Source organism: Enoplosus armatus, chromosome 9 (assembly GCF_043641665.1).
Source record: "Enoplosus armatus isolate fEnoArm2 chromosome 9, fEnoArm2.hap1, whole genome shotgun sequence".
Classification (NCBI taxonomy): domain Eukaryota; kingdom Metazoa; phylum Chordata; class Actinopteri; order Centrarchiformes; family Enoplosidae; genus Enoplosus; species Enoplosus armatus.
The window spans coordinates 5,566,712-5,588,008 of record NC_092188.1 but is presented as its reverse complement, the minus strand read 5'-3'; the positions used below and the strand labels follow the sequence as shown (position 1 = coordinate 5,588,008).

General features: G+C 40.5%; 2 protein-coding genes across 6 annotated transcripts; one reads left to right on the top strand and one right to left on the bottom strand.

Moving 5' to 3' along the window:
* Window positions 1-4,215: 4,215 nt before the first annotated feature.
* On the bottom strand, window positions 4,216-5,831 carry glrx3 (glutaredoxin 3). Its single transcript, XM_070912238.1, has one exon. The coding sequence runs from the start codon at window positions 5,829-5,831 to the stop codon at window positions 4,854-4,856; it is 978 nt and encodes a 325-aa protein (XP_070768339.1). The 3' UTR covers window positions 4,216-4,853.
* Window positions 5,832-5,890: 59 nt separating this feature from the next.
* bag6 (BCL2 associated athanogene 6) lies at window positions 5,891-19,530 on the top strand. 5 transcript variants are annotated; one of them, XM_070911279.1, is made up of 25 exons: window positions 5,891-6,001; window positions 7,605-7,692; window positions 7,795-7,912; window positions 8,350-8,564; window positions 9,130-9,201; window positions 9,285-9,407; window positions 9,506-9,705; window positions 10,068-10,200; window positions 10,771-10,971; window positions 11,056-11,146; window positions 11,545-11,595; window positions 11,852-12,204; window positions 12,299-12,371; window positions 12,467-12,819; window positions 13,038-13,299; window positions 13,464-13,633; window positions 13,876-13,929; window positions 14,570-14,678; window positions 14,905-15,029; window positions 15,842-15,976; window positions 16,359-16,424; window positions 16,524-16,748; window positions 17,448-17,555; window positions 17,663-17,809; window positions 18,949-19,530. In XM_070911279.1, exons 2-25 carry the CDS (start codon window positions 7,612-7,614, stop codon window positions 19,042-19,044), a joined length of 3,561 nt encoding a protein of 1,186 aa, XP_070767380.1. In that variant the 5' UTR covers window positions 5,891-6,001; window positions 7,605-7,611; the 3' UTR covers window positions 19,045-19,530. The 5 variants fall into 5 exon arrangements, with proteins under 5 accessions (XP_070767380.1, XP_070767378.1, XP_070767376.1 ...); XM_070911277.1 differs by having other exon boundaries at window positions 11,056-11,278; window positions 16,359-16,415; XM_070911275.1 differs by having other exon boundaries at window positions 11,056-11,278.
* The last annotated feature ends 1,767 nt before the right edge of the window (window positions 19,531-21,297 follow it).

The window sequence follows — 21,297 nt, the reverse complement described above, 5'->3', positions numbered from 1 at the left end:
GGTTTTCCCACCCTGCTAAAAATACAATTCTGGGAAAATTACTGAATCGCTGTAATGTCTTGATGAGAAGTTGCTTTACTTTTTCTTTCAACGCAGGCACAAAATTTCCATCTGCAACGTTTAAAAATAAAATTGGCTTGGGCCTTCAGAAACCCATACCTATTCATCTCTTCTGTGTGCATGTGTATGTGTGTTTTGAGCATCTGTGAATGCAGATGGTACTGTTGTTACCCTCCAGTTCCAAATCATCCCTCTCAGGATGCACATGATAGGTCCAGGTCTGGTTTATGCAGTTATCTCCCCTAAAAGAAATGTTAAAAATACACACACATTTAGCATGAAGCAGTTTTATATTTCATTATATAATAACATAATAAGAGAAACATTCACATCTTTTACACTTTCTGAACATCACTTCCCTAATTCTGGTGTCTATTTATGGTCTTGGGTTTTCTTCTTTCTGTTTCTTTCTCATGACCCTGCCTTGTTTTAAATATAAAGCAGTTTCATTCATGTGTGTGTGTGTGGGTGTGTGTGTGTGTATGTCTATATATATATATATATATATATATATATATATATACTGTATATGGAGAGAGAGAGAGAGAGAGAGATTTCTTAAGGCACTTTGTATGAGACACACGAGGACATGAGGGAGACAGAGCTCTTACAACTCATAACAACATAGTTTTTTGCACATAAATTAAGGTAATAACAAACATAATACACACACTATAAAACAATTAAGACTAACATTCACAAACGACACGTCTTTGGTTTCTATCAGTGTGCCACTATGTGCCTGCTGGATACCCAGATGAAAACCCATGACGGTCCTATCCTGTAAGACAATCCGGTTCATTAACAGAAAGATCAAACTAAACCCAGTTTGGTTTGTTAACCATGTGGTTTGTTGAGTTTAGGTGTTTTTTAGAAGTGAGGTACAGCTGACATTCAGCATTGTGGGTAATATTTTGGAGAGTATCACGCAAGGTTTTTTGTTCTGTTGTTTAGACTCGTTACTTTGGTTTTGTGGATTTTCGGTGGATATTTGAAGGGAGTAGCATTAGCCCCCAATTTGATTAGTTTGCAAGCCCATTTGTTCTTTGTCTGTGAGTTTAAGGTAAGTACTGGTGCATGTAATTGGTGACTTTGGCCACATCTCAGTTGGTAAGAGCCATGCATCCCCTTTGTAGTGGTTGATCTCAATAGGAGACCGCCAGTTTGTTGTTTTTACTGAGTAAAGGATTTTAAATGCAAGGCTTTTACTTGTAATGGTGTATCCCATGTTACTTAAGTAAATAATCTAAGTAGTTTTTCCACCCCTGGATATTGTAAATTAATAAGATTATGACCCAATCCAAACTTAAACATGTTACTAATGTGAGTTCAAACAGTCACATAAAATGTACATTATAAAACAGTTTATAATTAAAGCAAACTACCTCTGAAAAAGGCAAAAAGTGCTGAGACATAATAAACATTTACACTTTACTGTATTGACTTATTACTAACATAGTAGTTCAGATCAGTTATCCCCCATCATAAAACCTCAACTCTAGAGAGAAGCTGCTTCATATTTTTGTACATTATAATATTCTTGCTACATCTCGTACTAGTTTTGGAGAAGGGTTCTTTGACCTCATGATGTGAGTTAAGAAACATTTGAACTTCCTTTTACTTTCATTTCTTCTTGTTTATACTTTCAGATGTTGGGATTTATTCCCTATCAGGTAGTGAGCCTGTATTTACTGCCTCACATGCGCATATGTCCGGTCAGCAGCAGTGTGTCATTGGCGGTCTCCTCCATGGTGAACCAAATGTTGTCCAGTGCTTTGAACTTCTGGATGTCAGCCTCTCTGTGACTGACTGCTGCTTTAAAGTACCATTTCCCCAGATACTAAAGCACACGGAGACACAGAGAGGTGGCATCAAAGTGTGGGGCCATCAACAGTACAGGAACTGAACCTATTTTAAAATATAAGCCCACAGACCGACAGATAGAAAGAACAGAGGGGGTGGCAAGTGCGTCTGTGTGACCGCATCATATATTTGTCTCAGTAAATATCTCTGTATTTGCATTAATTGTGAAATGCCAGTGCATTACTTATTAACATGACACACACACACCAGAGGGTATGTATTAAGACTACTAAAATTAGCTGAAATACATCTATCACAAATTACAAAATGTGTCATAAAATTCTGTTTCCCTGGAACATCCAAAACTAAGTGCCAGTAATCAAATGTATTCACACTGTACCTTTTTTATTTTGATAAACAGAAAATCAGATTTTTGTTTCTCACCTGCTGACGGTGGACAGTGTTGGCCGGCAACAGATCAGGAAATGAGCAAGGAACAATGGCCTGATACAACAAACTATATAAATAAAGAAAATGTGACAACACTTCATTCAACATAACTGCAACCTAAGAGCTAATACTTGACAATGAACCTGATCCAAATGTCTGTTCATCCTCAGGACACTCTGAATTTGTGTAACATTTCAACATTAAAAGAGTGGGTGTAGGTAAATTATTAACATGTATAGCTGCAATACCCTTGATCTTTAAAGGACGTGAACAATGGGTCACATATGGGGAGTCCCTGTCCTTTAATGTAAATTCTCAGCTTTAGGATTAACATATTTATAGTAAAATGAATCATTCTTTCATACAGCAAGCCTTACTCATGTTCCAAAAATCTGCTCAAAGGAGAAACCGACTTACAAGCACTCTTCATGAGGCCTTTTGAGTCATCATCATGATGTAGGGGGTGGTGGTTTCTTTTAAACAACTTCAACAAAGAAACGGTTAATTATAAAAATGTTCTTACTATTGGAAAGTTAACTAACATTCAACCTCAAGTGCCTGTTTCAAAAAAAAAAAAGAGCATTGCTAATTTGTTTGAGTTCGGTCTGTCCCGCACACTCTGTGTCAACATACATCTGCTAGGAATCATTAACTACTTGTTTGAAGTTAACCGTGACTTTTATCATCCTACACTAGTGTTTGTCTGTCTTAATGTGGTTTTGATAAACAGAATTGCTGACACAATATGTTGATTATTATTTTTCAGTTAATCTCTCAATCTTTTGGTCCATTAAATGTCAGAAAAGTATAAATATTTCACACAGCACAAGTTGACAGACTCAAATTACTTACTTGTTTTGTCTGACCAACAGTCCAAAGATATTTAGTTTAATATTATAGAAAACCAGCAAAATTCACTCGGAGAACTGAAACCTGTAGATTTCTGGCATTTTTGCTTAAAATTACTTACTCAATTATCAAATTAGTTGCTGATTTCATTTTATTTTGATTGACTAACTGATTAATCGACTTATCGTTTCAGCTCATACGTATTGAGACTGAGATCAGGTTGTACTTACTTCCACTAGGTGGAGTCAGACAACAAGCTTGTTTGCACACATTATACCTCTATAAACTAAACAGAAATCACACATTTTGATGACAAGGACTTCCTACATCAAACCCACTGAACTACACATATCCACATAATAGGACTGTATCCAAATAAATCACATCTGCAAATGTTTTTGTTGCTATCTTGATGGAAACTTACATCACAGACACAGATTATGCATATGATGCTGTGTAAAATCATAGTTAAATTTCTGTTTTGTTGCAGTCTGTTCCTCCATGTATTGGACTACTTCTAGTTCCTGCACACCTAATCCTAAAGTATTTTATTAAAATGAAGTGAGCAAGACAACCCTTTTCCCTCCTGACATACACACCACAACACTATGGTGTGCAGAGAATTACTACCTTTGTGAACTTTATATTTGATTATTGTTGAGACTTTGTCTGAGAGCTGTTGATTTAACCCCACTTAAATTTTTGATGCGATAGTTTGCAGTGCTGTGGTATTAGAAAGCACATATTTTGTTGTGTGTACCTGTTGGTTTGTTTACTACCAGTTTGCAAACTTTGAATTTAAGGGCCGTTGAATTACAGCTAAGAATTATGGATGTGCTATATTTATGGTTACAGACACAGCAAATTTTCTTAATTTCAACAACTTTCCCTGTTACCTATGAGGTTAGAAGTCCTTTGTTGTATTCCTGTTTTTGAATATGTGATTTGTTTGTTTTCCCATGAATTCTAAAAAATGATTTTCACACATATTAGCTAGTTCATGGAAATAGCACCAAAAACAACAGCATATCTTAAGTATTTTTTATTGTTTAATCGTGTTGATGAACAAAGTATCAATAAGTGCCACATATAATTAGTTTTAAGCATTTAGAGTGATTCTTGGATATAGATAAATACAGGTTTTCTGTCTTTCAAGACAAGTGGACAGGAAGGAAAGTGTGGCCAGGAGCTGGACAGGACGGCACAACCCAGGTAAATAATGGTTAACTGAATGTAAACCAGTTCTTAAGTGCGACACTGTGAATACTGGAAGGACAGATGTAACCCAAAAATGCAGACACTAGATAATCAGCTGTTCTCTATATATTTTCTCAGAGTCAGACAGGGATTTAGGCCAAGCACAGGCATTGCTTAACTTTCACCATAACCATTTCCTAAGATGTATTTTCAAAAACTACTTCAGAGCAAAACTTTCAAGTAACGCTATGAAAATTTCAGACTGAAAACCAAAAGTCAATTCTCACAAAACTGCAGTTTTAATTTTACTTTAAACAAAATGTGAACTTATCCAAATGCTACTAATGAACAACTTTATTATTTAATCTAATTTATCTTCATATATTCTTTCTTTCACTGCTTGGCCCTTGTGTAATGTTACATCAGTGACAGAGGGCCGATCTGGGTATGTGCGTAGTTTCTTGTTCCCCCTCACTGATAGCATGGCGCTCTACCTATGACTGCCCCTTCAGCACTGACACCAGGTCTCCACTCTCCTTCAGCTCCTTGAGTATGTCCAAACCTCCGATCAGCTCTCCTTTCACGTAGAGCTGGGGGTAGGTTGGCCAGTTAGAATATGTCTTGAGCCCCTGACGCACCTCTTCATCTTGCAGAATATCGAAGGTGTCATAATCCACCCCGGCGGCGTTCAGAATCTCCAGTGTCTGCCTGCTGAAGCCACATCTCGCAGCCTCCTTGTTGCCCTTCATGAACAGCATGACTGGGTTCTGGTTGATGATGGTCTTCAGACGGTGCTCCAAGGTGACAGCCTTCGGGCAGGTGTTCTCCAGCTCTCCAGACTCGGCCAGCTCCTTCACTATGTCCAGTCCTCCCACCAGCTCTCCGTTCGCATACAGCTGAGGGTAGGTGGGCCAGTTGGAGTAGGTCTTCAGCTCCTGTCGGACCTCCTCGTCGGACAGGATGTCGAAGCTGCTGAACTGGATGTTGTGCTCCTTCAATAAGGCCACTATCTGCCGGCTGAAGCCGCATCGGGGCTCCTGCGAGGATCCCTTCATGAAGAGCATGCAGGGGGCCGCGTTGACCAGCTTCTTTAGCCGCTGGTTCAGGTCTGTGGTGCTACTTTTCGCAGCTCCACTCGGACTGCCGGTGACTGCCAAGTGCTTTACCTTATTGGTCAGCTGCGGGGCATGGGCCCCGTCCAGGTGGTCCACTTTTTCTCCTCCCTTGAAGAAAAGGAAAGTGGGGACAGAGGCGATTTCATATTTCTCCGACACCTCCGGCAAGGCTTCCGCCTCTAGCTTGACAAACGTGGTGTGCGTGTATTCCTTGGCCAGCTCGGCCATCACTTCGTTCATGTGTTCGCACTGAGGAGCCCAAGCCGCCTGGAAGTGCACTACGGTCAGACATTTTCCAGCTTTGGCTAAGAAATCTTCAAACTGCTGGCGGGTTGTTGCTTCCACGAGATTCGCCATTTTTCTTTCCCCTTCCAGCGGTTCCGGTGTCGGCCAGACGTCACATCCGTGCAGCCTGGTAGCTTCTAGCAAGTACCAGAGCTTGTACTAGGAAATCATTTGCATGTTATTTGATGATAAGAAACAGCTGCATACACTGGATAAGTTGAAAGGATAGTGTGACTTTTAAGGTAACCGTTAAATAACACACTGTGTTTTTTATGAAATACCTTATTGCCTCTGATATAAGCTTATTGTAACGTTTAGTTTATTTAGCATTAGCTTAGCCTCCTTACTAGTTAGCATAGCTAGTCAAAGTTAGCTTCATTGCAAACGTTTGCCTGGTATCCAAATTAAGCTAAATCCTACTAGCAAGTCAATGCTAACTAACGACTGCTGGCTAACGTAATCCGCAATTGCCGTTATACTATATGTCACTGCTCAAATAGTTAAATTAATGTAAAGATCTAAACTAACCTTACCGTTGACTGGCCCAGCAGGATGCAGCTAGCCTACGCTAACTTAACTTAGCTAACGGTAACCCCTTTTAGCTGTTAGTTAATTACGTTAACATTATGATGCTACCTAGCAAGCGGAAGCCAAAGTTAGCTTCTCAGTCTCTGCTACTTTCTTCTGTTTTACCTATATGGTTTTTGTTAACAAAGTTTATTTCCTTGATCTGTTATATTTGTTATTATTACTTGTATTAAGTAAGCAACAATTGACCAGTTCCGTAAAGATGTAGTTAATTTCTGTGTATATTTTATTGTTGTGTATATTGTTTGTGATACTGAAGTTTGTTTGAAGGTGCAGATTTGTTTATACATGTAAGGTGTGTCTTAAGGGTGCTCGTTGTTATTTTCATTATCTAACAATTATTTTCATTATCAATTAATCTGTCAATCATTTTTTTCAATTAATTACATAGTTGTTTATGCTGTAAAATTTCAGAAAGAAGTGAAAACTGCCTGTTTTGTCCGAGTGGAGTCCAAAACCAAAAGACATCATTTACAGCGATATAAAAGACATAAGAGAAGCAAATCCTCTCACTTAAATATCTGGAACCAGTGAATGTCTGGAAGTTTCCTTCATAAGTGACTTGAACGGTTAGTCGATCACATTAGTTGACAAATCATTTTAGAAGTAATAGATTAATTATAAGCACTACCTTTTTTTGTGTAGGTGTGCAGAAGTACTGAATTCAAGACAAATCTAGTCTTATTTATCAGAATAAAACAACAAGATTTTGATAAACAGTAAGTATTAATTTTTATTTTTCTGTTAAGCAAAAATGCCAAACATCCATTGATCTAAGTTTCTCTTAATTGCTGCTTTTCTCTTCTATATATTTTTGTAAAGTGAATCTTTTGGGGTGTTGAACTGTCATAAAAAAACTAGCAATATGAATACACCACTGGGATCATTCAATTGATTCAGAAATCAGATAGAAAGAAATCAATTACAGATTTAAATAGTTAAATATCAAAAGGTTATTTATAAACAATGCCTTCATTACATTGTGTGTCCACCAGAAAGCACTGAGGAGTATTTTTCAACTGTAAAATGTCCCACTCAGTCTTGGTCACAATTCTTTAATAACAGATTCAAATCTGTTATTAGATTTAAATCTGTTATTACATATTTAATCAAAAAGGGTTGTTTATGTTAAATGAATACCAGCTGATATGATGTTATCAAAAATGTAAAACTCTCAAATATTGATATTGGTGTCGGCCTCAAGAATCCAGTATCAGTTGGGCTATAATTACTGGAACACATTGTTTTATGATACAGGAACACCATGGAAGAACAAACTGCAGACATAGAGGTGACAGTCAAAACATTAGACTCCCAAAGCAGAACCTACACTGTTGGTGCCCAGGTAAATTCATCCGTTCATACTGCAAATTCTGGAGTGGATTCTTTATTTTCAGTCTGCCTTTGTGGTAGTCCGACTCATTTCTGTTCCGTCGTTTTTCTGTAGCTGACAGTGAAAGAGTTCAAGGAGCACATTGCTCCTTCAGTGGGTATCCCTGTGGACAAACAGCGGCTGATCTACCAGGGCAGAGTCTTACAGGATGAAAGGACTCTGGCAGACTACAGTAAGTAATAAAAGGAACTCGATTTTGTTATTGAATGTTTCAAGGGCAATTTTAGATTAGTTTTTGTACTCCTTCCTGTTTTGTGATTTCAAGTATAATACTACAGGTGCAGCTTCATAAAAATGTTTTCTTATTTATTTATCATTATGTGCACATTGATTCTTAACATTTGGGATACACACACTGAGTAAGTAGGTAAGCAGGAATTTACGTTTAGGGATGCCGTTATTTTATTGGAAGATTTTCTGTTACTTTGGTGTTATTTTGCTGTTGTAGGTGACCACTATTGTTGGAGAAAGTCATGACAGCTGTCAAGTTTTACGGCTTTCAGCAATGTAGAATATAGCTAGAATTTCTCATTTCTCAAAAACAAAAGTGTGAAGTCAACACACTATCATGTGTACAGATGTAACCATAGTTCTCTGTTGTTGTCCCAGATGTGGGTGGCAAAGTGATACACCTCGTGGAGCGGGCGCCTCCTCCACCCTCCCAGCCTGGTTCAGGGTCAGGAGGGACTTCAGCAGACAGTGGGCCCTCCTCATCCTCCCAGGGAACTTCACAAGTGCCTCCACATGATCGCAACGCTAACAGCTACGTAATGCTTGGCACCTTCAACCTCCCTGTCAACATCATGGACCCACAGCAGATACAGGTAGATCTGCTTTGTTACTTGTGTAGGGAATCTCGGTAGTTATGTTGCATTGTGGGTAATGTAGGTGCCAGGTTTTGACCAGGAAGAAGAATGTGTGGAATAAAAAAGATGACATCTCTGGTTCTGGTGCCCTTTATTATTATTGAGTCCTACCATAATGATAATATAGCCCCCATCTAACCCCCAGCGACCCTCTAAGCATAAGTGGTTATGGATGGATAGATGGAAATTCCAACATACAACAAAACAATTGCTCAGTCAGATTTCTCCCAGTGATCTCCCAATGATTTCTGACATACCCGAGCATGCTTATAACAAAAGGTAGTTTGAGTTCTTTCAAGCTGTCCAGTATGATGAACAGCAACATGAAAAGCTGTAGTTGTGTAATCTATTCCTGAACAGATACCGTAACACATATGTAGTGGAAGACAGTCCTATGATTTGTTTAATTTAATATATATTCAATATGCAGTATGTTGCCCAGTCTTAATCATGTTTCATTTCATGGCCGTCAGTTTGTCTTCCAAAGACGCATTACTTCTGTGCCGGTGTTCTTCTCGTTTAGATGTCAGTTCAGCAGATGGTGTCCGGCATGGGAGAGAATGCCAGGAATGCCAGAGTCACAACCAGCTCTGGGGTAAGACACTCTATCTGTTGATAGCATACAAACCCGCATAACATTATCAAGTGTTTTGTTGATTGTCACCTTTTCTATTTCAGAGCAATGGGTCCGTGAATGTGCACATTGATATGGACCAACCAGTGCAGAGTGAGCCTAGGCTGAGGCTGGTGCTGGCTGAGAACCTGCTGAGGGACGTCAATGATGTTATCCACAGAATGGAGGTGAGAACTCGACCTTCAAATTAGCAAGTAGCGAGTCTCCAGAGAAATCACTGCCTTATCAGTAACAAATTCGCCTGCTATCTTGTGTCTTTTTTCAGGGTCGGCCGAGCGACTCATCCTCCCAAACAGAGACAACTTCTGCTGCTTCTGCTCCCCCTCCTCCCTCATCTTCATCTACCACCTCCACTCCCTCTCCCTCTGCCCAGCCCATGGACACCTCCCCACCTCCAACAACTCCCCCACCTCCACCCACCTCTTCAGCACAATCTGAGGGACCAACACCCCAACCTGGACCCAAGTGAGACATCCTCTCTCTCAGTGACTCCGATCGTTATTTATGCCACATACCTGAGAATTCACAGCAATTGAGACTTCTTTTTTTTTGCTCCAAACCTTTTTAAGTCAGGCGAATTTGAACAAACGAAATAATTTAGTATAGAATTAATGAAGATAATTCCTGAATTTTTACAAATATAAAGCAGATCATAGGGTTCACAGCAGTCATTTCTACTATCTTTTATTGAACTAACATGTCAATATCTTTCCGTCCTTATATGTGGTGATGCTGTAACTCTGTGTCACTGTCATGACCACTGACTAATTTTGTGAACAGTTGTTTTGTTTGATTGTAATCGACTTTCCTCTCCTTTCTCCCCCTAGTCATCCCAGCCCAGCTGAGTTGGCGGAGATGTTGTCTGAGTTGCGGAGGGTGGAGGAGAGACTGCAGCCCTTCATTCAGAGAGCTCACACTATCCTGGAGACAGCCACCACCGCAGAATACAACAATAATAGAGTAGGATTTAAACAGCCACATAACAATTAACTAGTGGTCTTTGGTATATTTCTGAACATGTGCTTTTTATCAGGACTCTAGGACATCTATTAAAATGTTTCATATCTTAAAAAAATTCCAAGATCACATCCTCAGTTGTTAAATTCGTAAGGGTTCAAGGGCAACAATAACTTAAATATCAGGTGATTATTTTGTATTAATAGGATTATTAAAAATGCAGTAATTGACTACATGCTACCGGATTTATTTCATACAAACAATCAAATGATTTTATACCTGACAAAAAAAAGATGTTTGAACCGAAAGGATGTATGGAATAAATCAGCAGTTAGCAAGGTTTTGTCTTGATATACAGTCAAATAATACTAAAAGTACAAATAATAATACTCTACTCTAAATATATGTATAACCCTTGCTTGTTTATAGTCTATTTCTGTTATCTTTTAAAGGAAAGGTTCACCGTTATTTTACAGGACAGTAACTTTGCTAGTCGTTTGTAAGGATTAAACTATGAGATATGTGTCAATTAGTGAGTTTTAGAGGTGCTTAGCAGGTTTCTTTTTTCCACAGGAGAGAGAGGAGGACCAACGCACTCTCATCATGACGTGGGAGTGTCTCCGTCTCCTTGGCAACGCCCTTGTGGCCCTTAGTGACCTGCGATTGAACCTCATGAGCCCTGTGCCACGCCACCTACATGTGGTCCGGCCATTTTCCCACTATGCCACCCCAGTCACTCTGCCTGGAGCTGTGCACCACCACATCCCAGTGCAAGTAAGTGAATGCAAGCATTCTGGGGTTAAAATCTATTAATGTGAACTTTCATCAGACTGACTGTGCTTGCATCTTCACCAACAGATGAACCTGGGTGCCACAGTGACTGTTGCGGCTAACAGCACTGAAGGACAAGCCCCACCTACCCAGTCGACCAACCAATCGGAGCAGGCAGGTCAGGGACAGACCCTCCCTTCACAGACTTCCCCGTCCAATCAGCAGGCTGGACAGGGACAAGCTGGCCCCCGGGTCATCAGGATCAGCCACCAGGCAGTCCCGGTGGTCATGATGCAGATGAACGCGGACGGTGTGTTGTCCCCTACCCGCCACTGATTGAATGCTCCACTATATCAAAGCTGTTTGTGTGTCACATTACTGGGCAGCAGTGTGTACACAAACCGCACTACTGCATCCTCTATGCACCACAAGTATTTATTGAGTCATACGATTTTTTTCCCCCAATGTTTGTCGAATGATGGCTGTGTTATTGCAAATGCACTTCTGTGGAAAGTAATATACTGGCAAATATACTTCAAACTGTGTGTGTGTTGTTGTTTTTGTGTGTATGTGCAGGCCCAGGTGCAAACCCTGCTGCAGCTGGACAGCAAATGCCTGGACAACCAGGTAAAGGCCAGTTGGTAGTACATTTGGCATACTACATTTTACATAACACAGTCTGGTCATGTAAAACCCCTTTAAGTCCAGTTCATCTTTTTTTCTGACTTGCAACAGTAAAGTTCAATGAAATACTGTGTATATTAGTTTGGATCAGAAAATGGAGTCTTCTCTTTCTAACTCCTGAAAATCCTTGTCATTTGCTGCTGATAACACAGGTAACTCATGGTACTCTAATTCATTAGTGTCTGTTTCCTCTTTGCAGGTGCCCTACCCCCTGACTTTATGCGGAATCTCATGCAACAGATCAGCCAATATGCTGCTGCAGTAGCTACTAGCACGGCTACCGCCACTGCCACTGGCCAACCAGTCCCACCCCAGCCCACCCCTCCTGGCTACGGCTCCACAGCCAACTCCTCAACTACCACCACGGGTCCTAACACACCCACCACCACACCTACTGCTCCCCCACCACCTCCCCATACAGGCCCGCAGCCCCAGGCCAGGGTTGTGTTCACCCGACCCCCCTTTGCACCCAACATGCCCCCTCCAGCCTTCGGCACCCGGGGAACCACCATCAATGTGAGGGCTGCCATGCCAGGCCAGCAGCCAGGACAGGTGGGAATAATGTTTTCTGATTTAGTTCCTGTTTTTGAGGCTGATTGTCAACACGATCAACATTTGAGACTAATTAAAGAATCTTGCTCCACAGGCTTTCAACCCTGCTGCTCTCAACCAGATGATTAGTGGACTGGTTGGACAGCTTTTGCTGCCAGGACAAATGGGTACGCTTTTTACGTAATTATGATAGCAATCCTTGACCAATATTTTTTACATTTCAAGCTGTCAATCAGTGATGTATCGATCTGTTTTTTTCCAGCTGGTCAAACAGTCACATCCTCCTCCTCCTCGTCCACGTCTACGTCCTCCTCTTCTTCCTTTTCTTCCTTTTCCTCCTCTCAAACCTCCTCATCCCCCTCCTCCTTTTCTTTCTCCACCTCGGGTCCAACACCTCCACCTACTGCAAACACAACCAGCACACAGAGCCAACCTGAGACCAACACCAGTGAGCCCCATTCTCAGGAGATGCCCCCAGACCTCAGCCAGCTTCTGGGTTCTCTCCTGGGGGTAGCCGGTGGGGCCGGTGCGAGCCCTGTAGGGGCCCCTTCAATTACTGTCACCACATCTGGTGTCCCAGCCTTCATCCAGGGAGTGAGTGAATTCATGCAGCAGGTCAGTGTTTGAATGTTCCACTTGAGTGCACTTCTTAAACAGAAAATTCCACATGCATTTGGATATGAGTAATTCTGTATTACCTGCTCATGTGAGAGGATTGCATCAGTAAAAATGTCACATCAAATAGATACAGATCTAATTATGATATAAATAGATTTCAAGTAAAGCAACGTAATGTTAACAAACCCTCACTCCCATTTCCATTTAATTTCTAGGCCTCCCAACCCATCTTCTCTCCACCCCCACCTCCCTCTGGTACCACTCCTGCTCAGGCTGCAGGGCCCAACCCCATGCCCAACCCCCCCGGAGCAGCCGAAGTCCTCAACCCGGAGCTGTTCACGGGCATTGTCCGTGGCGTCCTGGGCACCATGATGGGCTCTCTGGGCCAGGCCCAGAACGACACAGAGAGCATCGCCCAGTTCATGCAGAGGCTGTCACAGGCAACCAACATCTTCATCAGCCCTGAGGATCCTACCGGTAAAGAACAAACATATAAGTACATTAAGTTTTCAATAGAGCAGCTGGGGGTAACAGACCATGATGTCATTCTGTCAAGGAGCATATCAGAAAAGGATTCATTTAAATGTCACCCCTCTTGATTTATTGATTTAATTGTGTTTTTTTGTTTTTTTTGTTCTCAGGGTTTTTTGGGGAGCTGCTGATGTTGGTGTGCCAGACGTTCACCATGTCAGACCTGGTGATGCTGCTTCATGGCCAGCACCAGCCCCTTGGCCGCATCCAGCCTCAACTGTCCCAGTTCTTCACCCAGAACTACCTCAGCGGCAGAGAGCCCACGGATGAGAACATTGCTGTCAGTACCACTCACCAGTTGAATATATTATTGAACATACTGAATTGTTTTTCAGATGTATTTTCCATCTTTTAATACTCAAGCATAGATAGAGCTAATTTACTTTTCATTATTGATCCCATGTTTGATGGTTTGTCTTTTTTATCCTTTTTGCGTAATTGACCAATAACCGTTGGATTTTTGTCCTCTTCTCTCTCTATGTGCCGTCACTCTCTTGTTTTTCCTCTGTTTCCATCGCCCAGGCTGCGGCTGACAGTCTTGTCAACGAACTGGAGGAGTATATCACTGAGAGCTTTGTAAGTCCTTGAAGTCCACTCCTCCTCCTCCCATATCGCTAAAATACAAAACAGTTTTTGATCAAATATAGGGTTGCCCTTGACTCTGAAAATCATGATTCAGGGACAGCCTAATTAAATGTTACCACAACATTTATTTACTCAATAAGATATTAATTTACCAAAGCCAAAACATGACATCTATAACAACTAAGGCTGTGTCACTATTCATTACATGGTATATTTAGTGTGTCAGCAGAAAATCAACCGACAATATTGGATACTGTTCAGGCCTGTGATGTTGCACAATGAATTAGATCCAGATCACATTAGTTGATGGTAGTTGGTGCTTGGATGACCTGGTAGTGATCATAATTTGTTAACCACTTTTGTGTGCCTTAAGTATAATTTGAACCCGCTGTATCAGGTAGATAATTCTCACTAGGCCAAGCCGACAACAATTTTATGTGGAAACTTGAACACAAGTGAATGCACATCAATAGACAGCAGATTTTGCCAAAAATGAAGACCATGAATTAAGGCGTTGAACTTTTAAAGCCAGTTTAGTTTTAAGTTGGTTTACCTATTAACTGTGGAAATGCTGTGCTACCTGTGTAGTTGTTAAATGTATTGACAGTGCCTCTTTATTCAACTCCCACAGAGAGAGTCTTCAGTCACAGTGTTGGAGGGTGTTGACGTCACTCAGACCAACATGTCCTTCTTCAGGCAGCAGCTGATGCACATTGCCACACATATTCTGCGTTGCACTGGTAAACTTTAAGAACAGCAGTCTAAATCAATTGGTCTTGTGGATGTTTTGGTTCCAGTTTAGACTCCATTTGTGTTGGTAATCAGTGGAGGTTGCAGCACTAGAGGGTATCATATTTGGATTGTTTATCAGGTGTACTGCTGTGAGGTGAAGTAGTAGTCCCTGTAGGATTTGTAGTATTGTATTTATTTTGGTAATTATCTAATATCAATATTTTTCTCATCCAGATGACTCATTTGGGCCCCGGCTGCTACAGATGTGTAACCAGGCACTGTTTGAGTGTCTTGCCCTCAACCTGCACTGCTTGAGAGGAGACCAGAGGGCCCTCACTGCAGTCATCAACCACCGAATAGTCAGTATACAATCTTTAATTCACTCACTGTTTGTTTCTGCTTGGACACTGCTCTCTGTTCAGCAGATGATACTGAATTTGGCGTTCAGTTCTTTGTGCAAATGCAAGTACACGTGAGTCTACTTGCAGTGGGCGGCGCTTTTGAGTGCTTATGGTAGGAAACGAAAAAGAAGAACCAGCCAAACAAAAATTTCGACCAGTTGAAGGCAACAGTTTATGCGGGGAAAGTGGCTGTGCAAAAACTTCTATTGTTTTGCCTAACCAGCCTGCAGCAAACAAAGCCTGTGAAGCTTTGTTTTGGTCACAAAGTCGCTATTATGCCCTTCCAAAAACAACACATTTTGGAGTACACTACCTTTCCCTTACAGCTACTCAGTCACTGTTTATTTCTCCTTTCCCCCTCCATTTAATCCACCTGTAACCCTCTTTTCATGTGTTACAAATTTCAGTTTATGTTCATATTTTAAATCGTAGTGTTGCTGACAAGTTTGTACAGAAAACAATCCAAATTTTACAACCAGTGAGTCAGAAAGACAAGACAAGATTTAATGGATAATTAAAGCCAACTTTATTCGCAGTAGAGAAGACATTACATTGTAATTTTTAACTGACACGCTTATTTGGAGTGACTTAAAATGTACAAGCAAAAAGATTGCAGCAGTCACCTACTGAACGGTCACATAGGAGATGAAACAAAAACCACTAAACATTTTAACAATCCAAAGAGAGGAATGTTTCCAAAAAGACAAAATACAGAAGAAACAGCTGTTGTGCCTGTAAAGTAAAAGTTTTATTTTCTGTTGTTGTTCCAGCGGAGGATGTCCAGTGACATAAGCCCCAGCCTGGTCAACTGGATGACCAGCATGATGACGATGAGGCTGCAGGTCATTCTGGAGCACATCCCCATCACACAGGAGCAGATCCAGAACTACATAGTTCACACACAGGTAACGGAGCAGCTGTATGCCTCTTTTTTTGTCAAAACTGGTATTGCATTTTATCTTAGTATCTATGGCTCCTTCCCAGAATATGGATGGACACACGTTGGCAATTGAAGTAAATCAAACCTGACGATGTAGCCGCTCACGTCTGAGGCTGTCAATTACATTCAGGAACTTAAAATCTGTTTCTTTTCCCCAAATTGTGTCTTACTTTCTCAGTTTTACATCTGAAAACTATCAGTTTCTGCAAAACAGAATGCACATGCATACGTAACAAGTTACATGCAGAGAAAGCAGTCCGTCTTATCTGAGAGGCTGTTAAATATCGTGTTACTTTGGACGGCACGTCTGAAATGGCTAATAAATATTAGATGACATTCTTTCACAGAGAGATCAGTCTTCTGCAGCTGGCACACAAGAGCCTGAACGAGCACAAAGTGCAACGGTAAGCATGGTGTGTCTTTGATGTCCTTTTCAGATAAACTCAGTTTGACATTTTAGGTACTGCTTTGCCTTTTTAGTTCCCTCATTTCGCTATTCTCCACTTTCAAAGATTGGGGACACCCTCTCACCAGCTGCAGCCACCACAGCAGAGGAGGCCATGTCGGTGTCACTCGACACGAGGGCGTCATCACGGGAACCAAGGGTGTTGCCTGGGGACCTCGGAGCCTCGGGAGGAGCTGCACCATTAGGTGGCGACATGGCAGCAGCGGGAGCTGAGGGAGGGAGTGAGGAGTCTCCTCGAGAGACAGAGGCCTGGGCGGCTGCTGTTCCCCCTGTAAGAGCCCCCACAGTTTGTTTACTGTTTTAACATTTGTTTATTTGTTTGTCCAGGGAAGGGTTTTCATGACTCCTTTTGTAGCACCGCCCTGCTTCACATTTACAGTGTTTTCATTACTCTGGATAATCCAATGAACAAACTGTTCAAACTGAAGTCTGTGGATTATCCAGAGTTAATGGGACATTGTTTCTGGAAAGACACACAGATGTTGATTTAAACTTAAATTTTAATGCTGTGAGTGCCACAAATTAGATCTTTATCAGTCAGTCATTTTTATGATCTTCTCACTAGTACTTTAAAGGACAGGTTAAAAGTTTTACAAGTCTGTCTTAAAACAATACTCACATCTCCATGGAAACAGTTTTTGCTGCAATTGTGTCCATACTGGAAGATCCCTACCCAAAGCAATTCCAGTGTAGGAGATAAGAAACAAAATCTAGTCATCGTTTTGTGCAAAAACGCATCTTAAACTTTTAGTCAAAGTTAATATGAGGCTTCTGCAGTCTGAGTTAGTCGAATCAAGCAGGTGTCCTCCAAAGTTCCCTGCTGAGCTGCAGTGGAGGAACAGTAACACAAAGAGGTTTTGAGTATTGTCTTAAGACAGACTGAAACTCAAATGTGAACCTATCCTTTAAAATATACTCCTGGTAACTCATACTTCCTATCTTCCCTGTTTATTTACTGTGTGTGTTGTAGGAATGGGTTCCCATCATCAGGTGCGATATGATCACCCAGAGGAAGATGAAGGCTCAGCCTCCGTTGTCTGATGCCTATTTGCATGGCATGCCAGCTAAACGCAGGAAGGTAATCAGATCAGCTATAACTTTACTTATTACGTATGAATGTCACTTGTCCTCACCTTTTTCAAGGTATATATATATATATGTGTGTGTGTGTGTGTGTGTTTCCAGACAGGACTGGGTGGTGGAAGCCTCCTCTCTCTCTCCGATGCAGTGAGTCAAGCAGCCAGGGCAGCAGGAGTGAAGCCCATCACTTCTGCTGAGCAGTTACAAGACGATCTGGAGACCCAGGAGCTGAAGGAAGCGTATGCAGAACAGGTAACTAAACCTTACATGCACATTAGAACAAACCAGGGACACAGTACAGATCATTTAGGCTAATAATGACCACAGTTTTAACCATGATTTATTGGTTAGCATAACATTTTCTCTCCATCTTTATAGCAGAGACACATGGTTACACTGCTAGCTGTATCTTAAAAACACAAGTGGTCAGACAAGTTACAAACAAGTCTGTATTAACCAATTCATCTTAACATCTAAAACATTGTTTGAAAGTGAAGACAAAGGTGAACATCAAATCTCGATTCAATTTTGAAAATATACATATATATATACATAAATATACATCGGTACATATTTGAACCAAACTTAATGTAGTTATGAGTACGAGCAGTTTTTACACGTATCTGGTATGTTCATCTAAAGTTTATTATCTTTTATTTTCACTTTCATACAAGTAGGCAAGATAATTGTGGAGCTGAAACAAATCAATTAGTCATTCAACAGAAAGATAATCAGCAGCTATTTTGATAATGACTTTTTCAAGCAAAAATGCAGAAAATATCAGTAGTTATAGCTTCTTAATTGTGAATGTCTTTGGGTTTTGGACTGTTGGTCAGACAAAATGAGACATTTGAAGACGTCATCTTGATCCTGGCTAGTTTCTGTTACACTCACTTCTGTATTTCAGAAAAAATGTAGCATGTTCCTAACGTTTATTTTCCATATTCTACGACAAATTGGCATCCACTACAGCACTTGCTTTTAGAAGTCGAAGCCTTTGTGATTTTAAGTTTATAAGAGCGGCAGCATGTCCATAGACTGTCGAGCCGTGATGTTAAACCTTAAGGTCTTATAGGAAATGGTGTTCGTTGACAGCTGAAAAACAGAAATATCAAATAAACAACATATTAGATGGTTTTTCAAAAAACTACAGTCCTTCTCTAAACATATGAAGCGAGTGACTCGACAGACAGAGAGGCTGTTCCAAGGCTGGATTTTTAGTTATTAGCGTAGTTACAAACGTCAGTGGGATTGTCTCACTTCGTCTCTCTTTTGACAGTCGCAGGGAACAAACCAATGGTCACACGACTGCCTCTCTAACCACTAACTCACCTTCTGACATACTACTTGTACGTCCGACCATGACAACAATCATATCTTTTTCCTCTCAGGTTAAAGCAGACATCAAGAAACGGGTGAGGGAAGACCCGGACATCAACTCCCAGCAGTTCCCCAACGCACACAGAGCTTTCTCATCAGACTCGTAATCAAGTTCAACTGATAAGAAACCTGCAAGACTCTAGCCGTTTCCATCTTCGTCTTTATTATTTCTTGGATCTTCATTCGACTACCACTCCATGCAGCTTCACCCCCAAAACTGTCTTCATGCCTTTTAAGCAGTTAGCGGCTCTCTTGACTAATTGCCTAATGCTAATGTGACTACTTCCCCAGTGCCTATTTATTTCTGTGTTAATTTTGGTCCAACTTTTGCTGAGAGAATGTTCCTTGTTAAAAGGGTATGGTATCAGATTTTAAGTTTGACTAAATCAGGTCACTTTACTTCTGCTTGGATACACGTCTTTTTTTCTTTTCCCTCTTATCCTCGTGTTGCTTTGTTAATATGGAGCCTGAATTCTCATTATTTAGTGGACTTTTGCTTCCTCTCAAGCGCAAGAGTATACTTTCATGTGATGAACATGCTGTTTGGTACATGACTGTACAGTAAGCTTAATAAAAATCTTGATACAATACAAGAGCACTCTTTTTGGCTTTGAGAGGGGTTGAACCCAGAACCCATATTATCAGCAGATATTAGCTTATCTCTGGTGTCAGTATTGGCGTATATGTCTGATGATAAGTAACAAGAAATTTCAGTATAAAAATGACAAACGTACAGTATGTGGTCATTTAGAAACAGTGCTATTACACTGCTGTTACATAGTTTGTCCACCAGAGAGCACTGACAAGTTTTTGTAATTCACAGCAAATTTAAGGGATCCTAATCCAAATGGTTTGTCATGTTTATGTTAAACTAAAAGTTGCGATAATTCGTCAGGCTCTAGTTGAAAGTGGAAAAGGAATCTGTTTTCACAACATCAGAAAAATATGTATAAACAGGATTACATCTTGAGGAACTGTGCAGCCTCTGACATTTCAAACATGTTTTTAGTTCTAGTTATGAAGAATCATCTCCACCTATAAAGTCATCATATCGCTCTGCTGTTGGCTTTAAACAAACATCAAACATAAACATAATTTTGCCACTTTACATGGAGTAACGATTAGGGATGCCGATTCCTATCACTCAACTCAGGGTTTCCAGCTGATACCAAATTTAAAATCTATTCCACACTGCGTAGAGCTCATTGGAATCATTTTAATACAACATACAGAAACACGAGACTTGGGATTGCTGTGGCACTACAAGTCAGTGGCCACCCTTTAGTACATAAACGTGACTGATAGTGAAAACATTAAATTTTATGACAGACAAAGAAACTGGATTTGCATCTCTGGTAAGAGTGCTTTGGTAGCCAAATAAAGCAGGGTGAAGGTGAATTTCTCAAAGCAACATTTATTTCTACACTTCTACCTTTTTAAAAGTTATTTCCCAGTCGATGTCGACTAACCTTGATTGTGAAGCTCCCTTTGCTTCTTCTCTGCTTCTCATCACTTGGTACTAAACGGGAAAAATGGAAATGCAGGATCAATTCACTACAATGTAAAAATACTGCATTACAAGTAAAAGTCCTGCATATAAAATTGTACTTAAGTAGAAGAAAAGAAGTATTATCAGCTAAATTTACTCATTTTGCAGAAAACCGGCCCCTGTGACTGATAGATTAGACACATTATTAATACTGATGCATCAATGTGTACGCAGCATGTTACTACTACACGTTTAACTACTTTATGTACAGTTCGGTAGTTTAGTCCAGTGGTTCTCAACCTAAGGGTCGGGCCCTTCCAAAGAGTCTCAAGACGTGAAGGGTCGTGAGATAGTTAACGGGAGATAAAGAGGAAAAAATCATAAATAAAAGCTTTATAAATTTGAATTCATTTTTCAGACTTTTCTTTGCTGTTTTCTGAAATATTGGATGATTTTACCACTTTGGGCCTCAAACAACTATTTCAATGAGAGTTTGGAGGGTAAAAATCCCTTTGGTGTAACTGCTAACAACTCATACACATCTGAAGTGTGACGTGGGGCCCAAACTAGACACTGAGATCTCCTAAAAAAGGTTGGGAACCACTGTTTTTTAACAATGTGTTGTATTTTATGTAAAATCCTAATCCGAAAAGTAACTAGTAACTAAAGCTGTCAAACAGATGTAGTGGAGTAAAAAGTACAATATTTAGAAGTATCAAGTAGCTTAAAAAGGAAAACATTACATCAAAGTTGTACTTAAATAAAAGCTCCCCAGATAACAACCTCAGAGTGCTGCACATGCTTCAGACATCATCCAAAACCTCTCTGAAAACAGCCTTAAAGCAGATTATGGTCTTGCATACTACAAGAT

Excerpts from the sequence above, each read along its gene's own strand:
- bag6 (XM_070911275.1), top strand. The coding sequence starts at position 7,612 with ATGGAAGAACAAACTGCAGACATAGAGGTGACAGTCAAAACATTAGAC. Across the intron at positions 15,030-15,841 it reads CAGTCATCAACCACCGAATA|CGGAGGATGTCCAGTGACAT; the intron begins GTCAGTATACAA and ends TTGTTGTTCCAG. Across the intron at positions 16,425-16,523 it reads AAAGTGCAACGGTAAGCATG|ATTGGGGACACCCTCTCACC; the intron begins GTGTGTCTTTGA and ends CCACTTTCAAAG.
- glrx3 (XM_070912238.1), bottom strand. The coding sequence starts at position 5,831 with ATGGCGAATCTCGTGGAAGCAACAACCCGCCAGCAGTTTGAAGATTTC.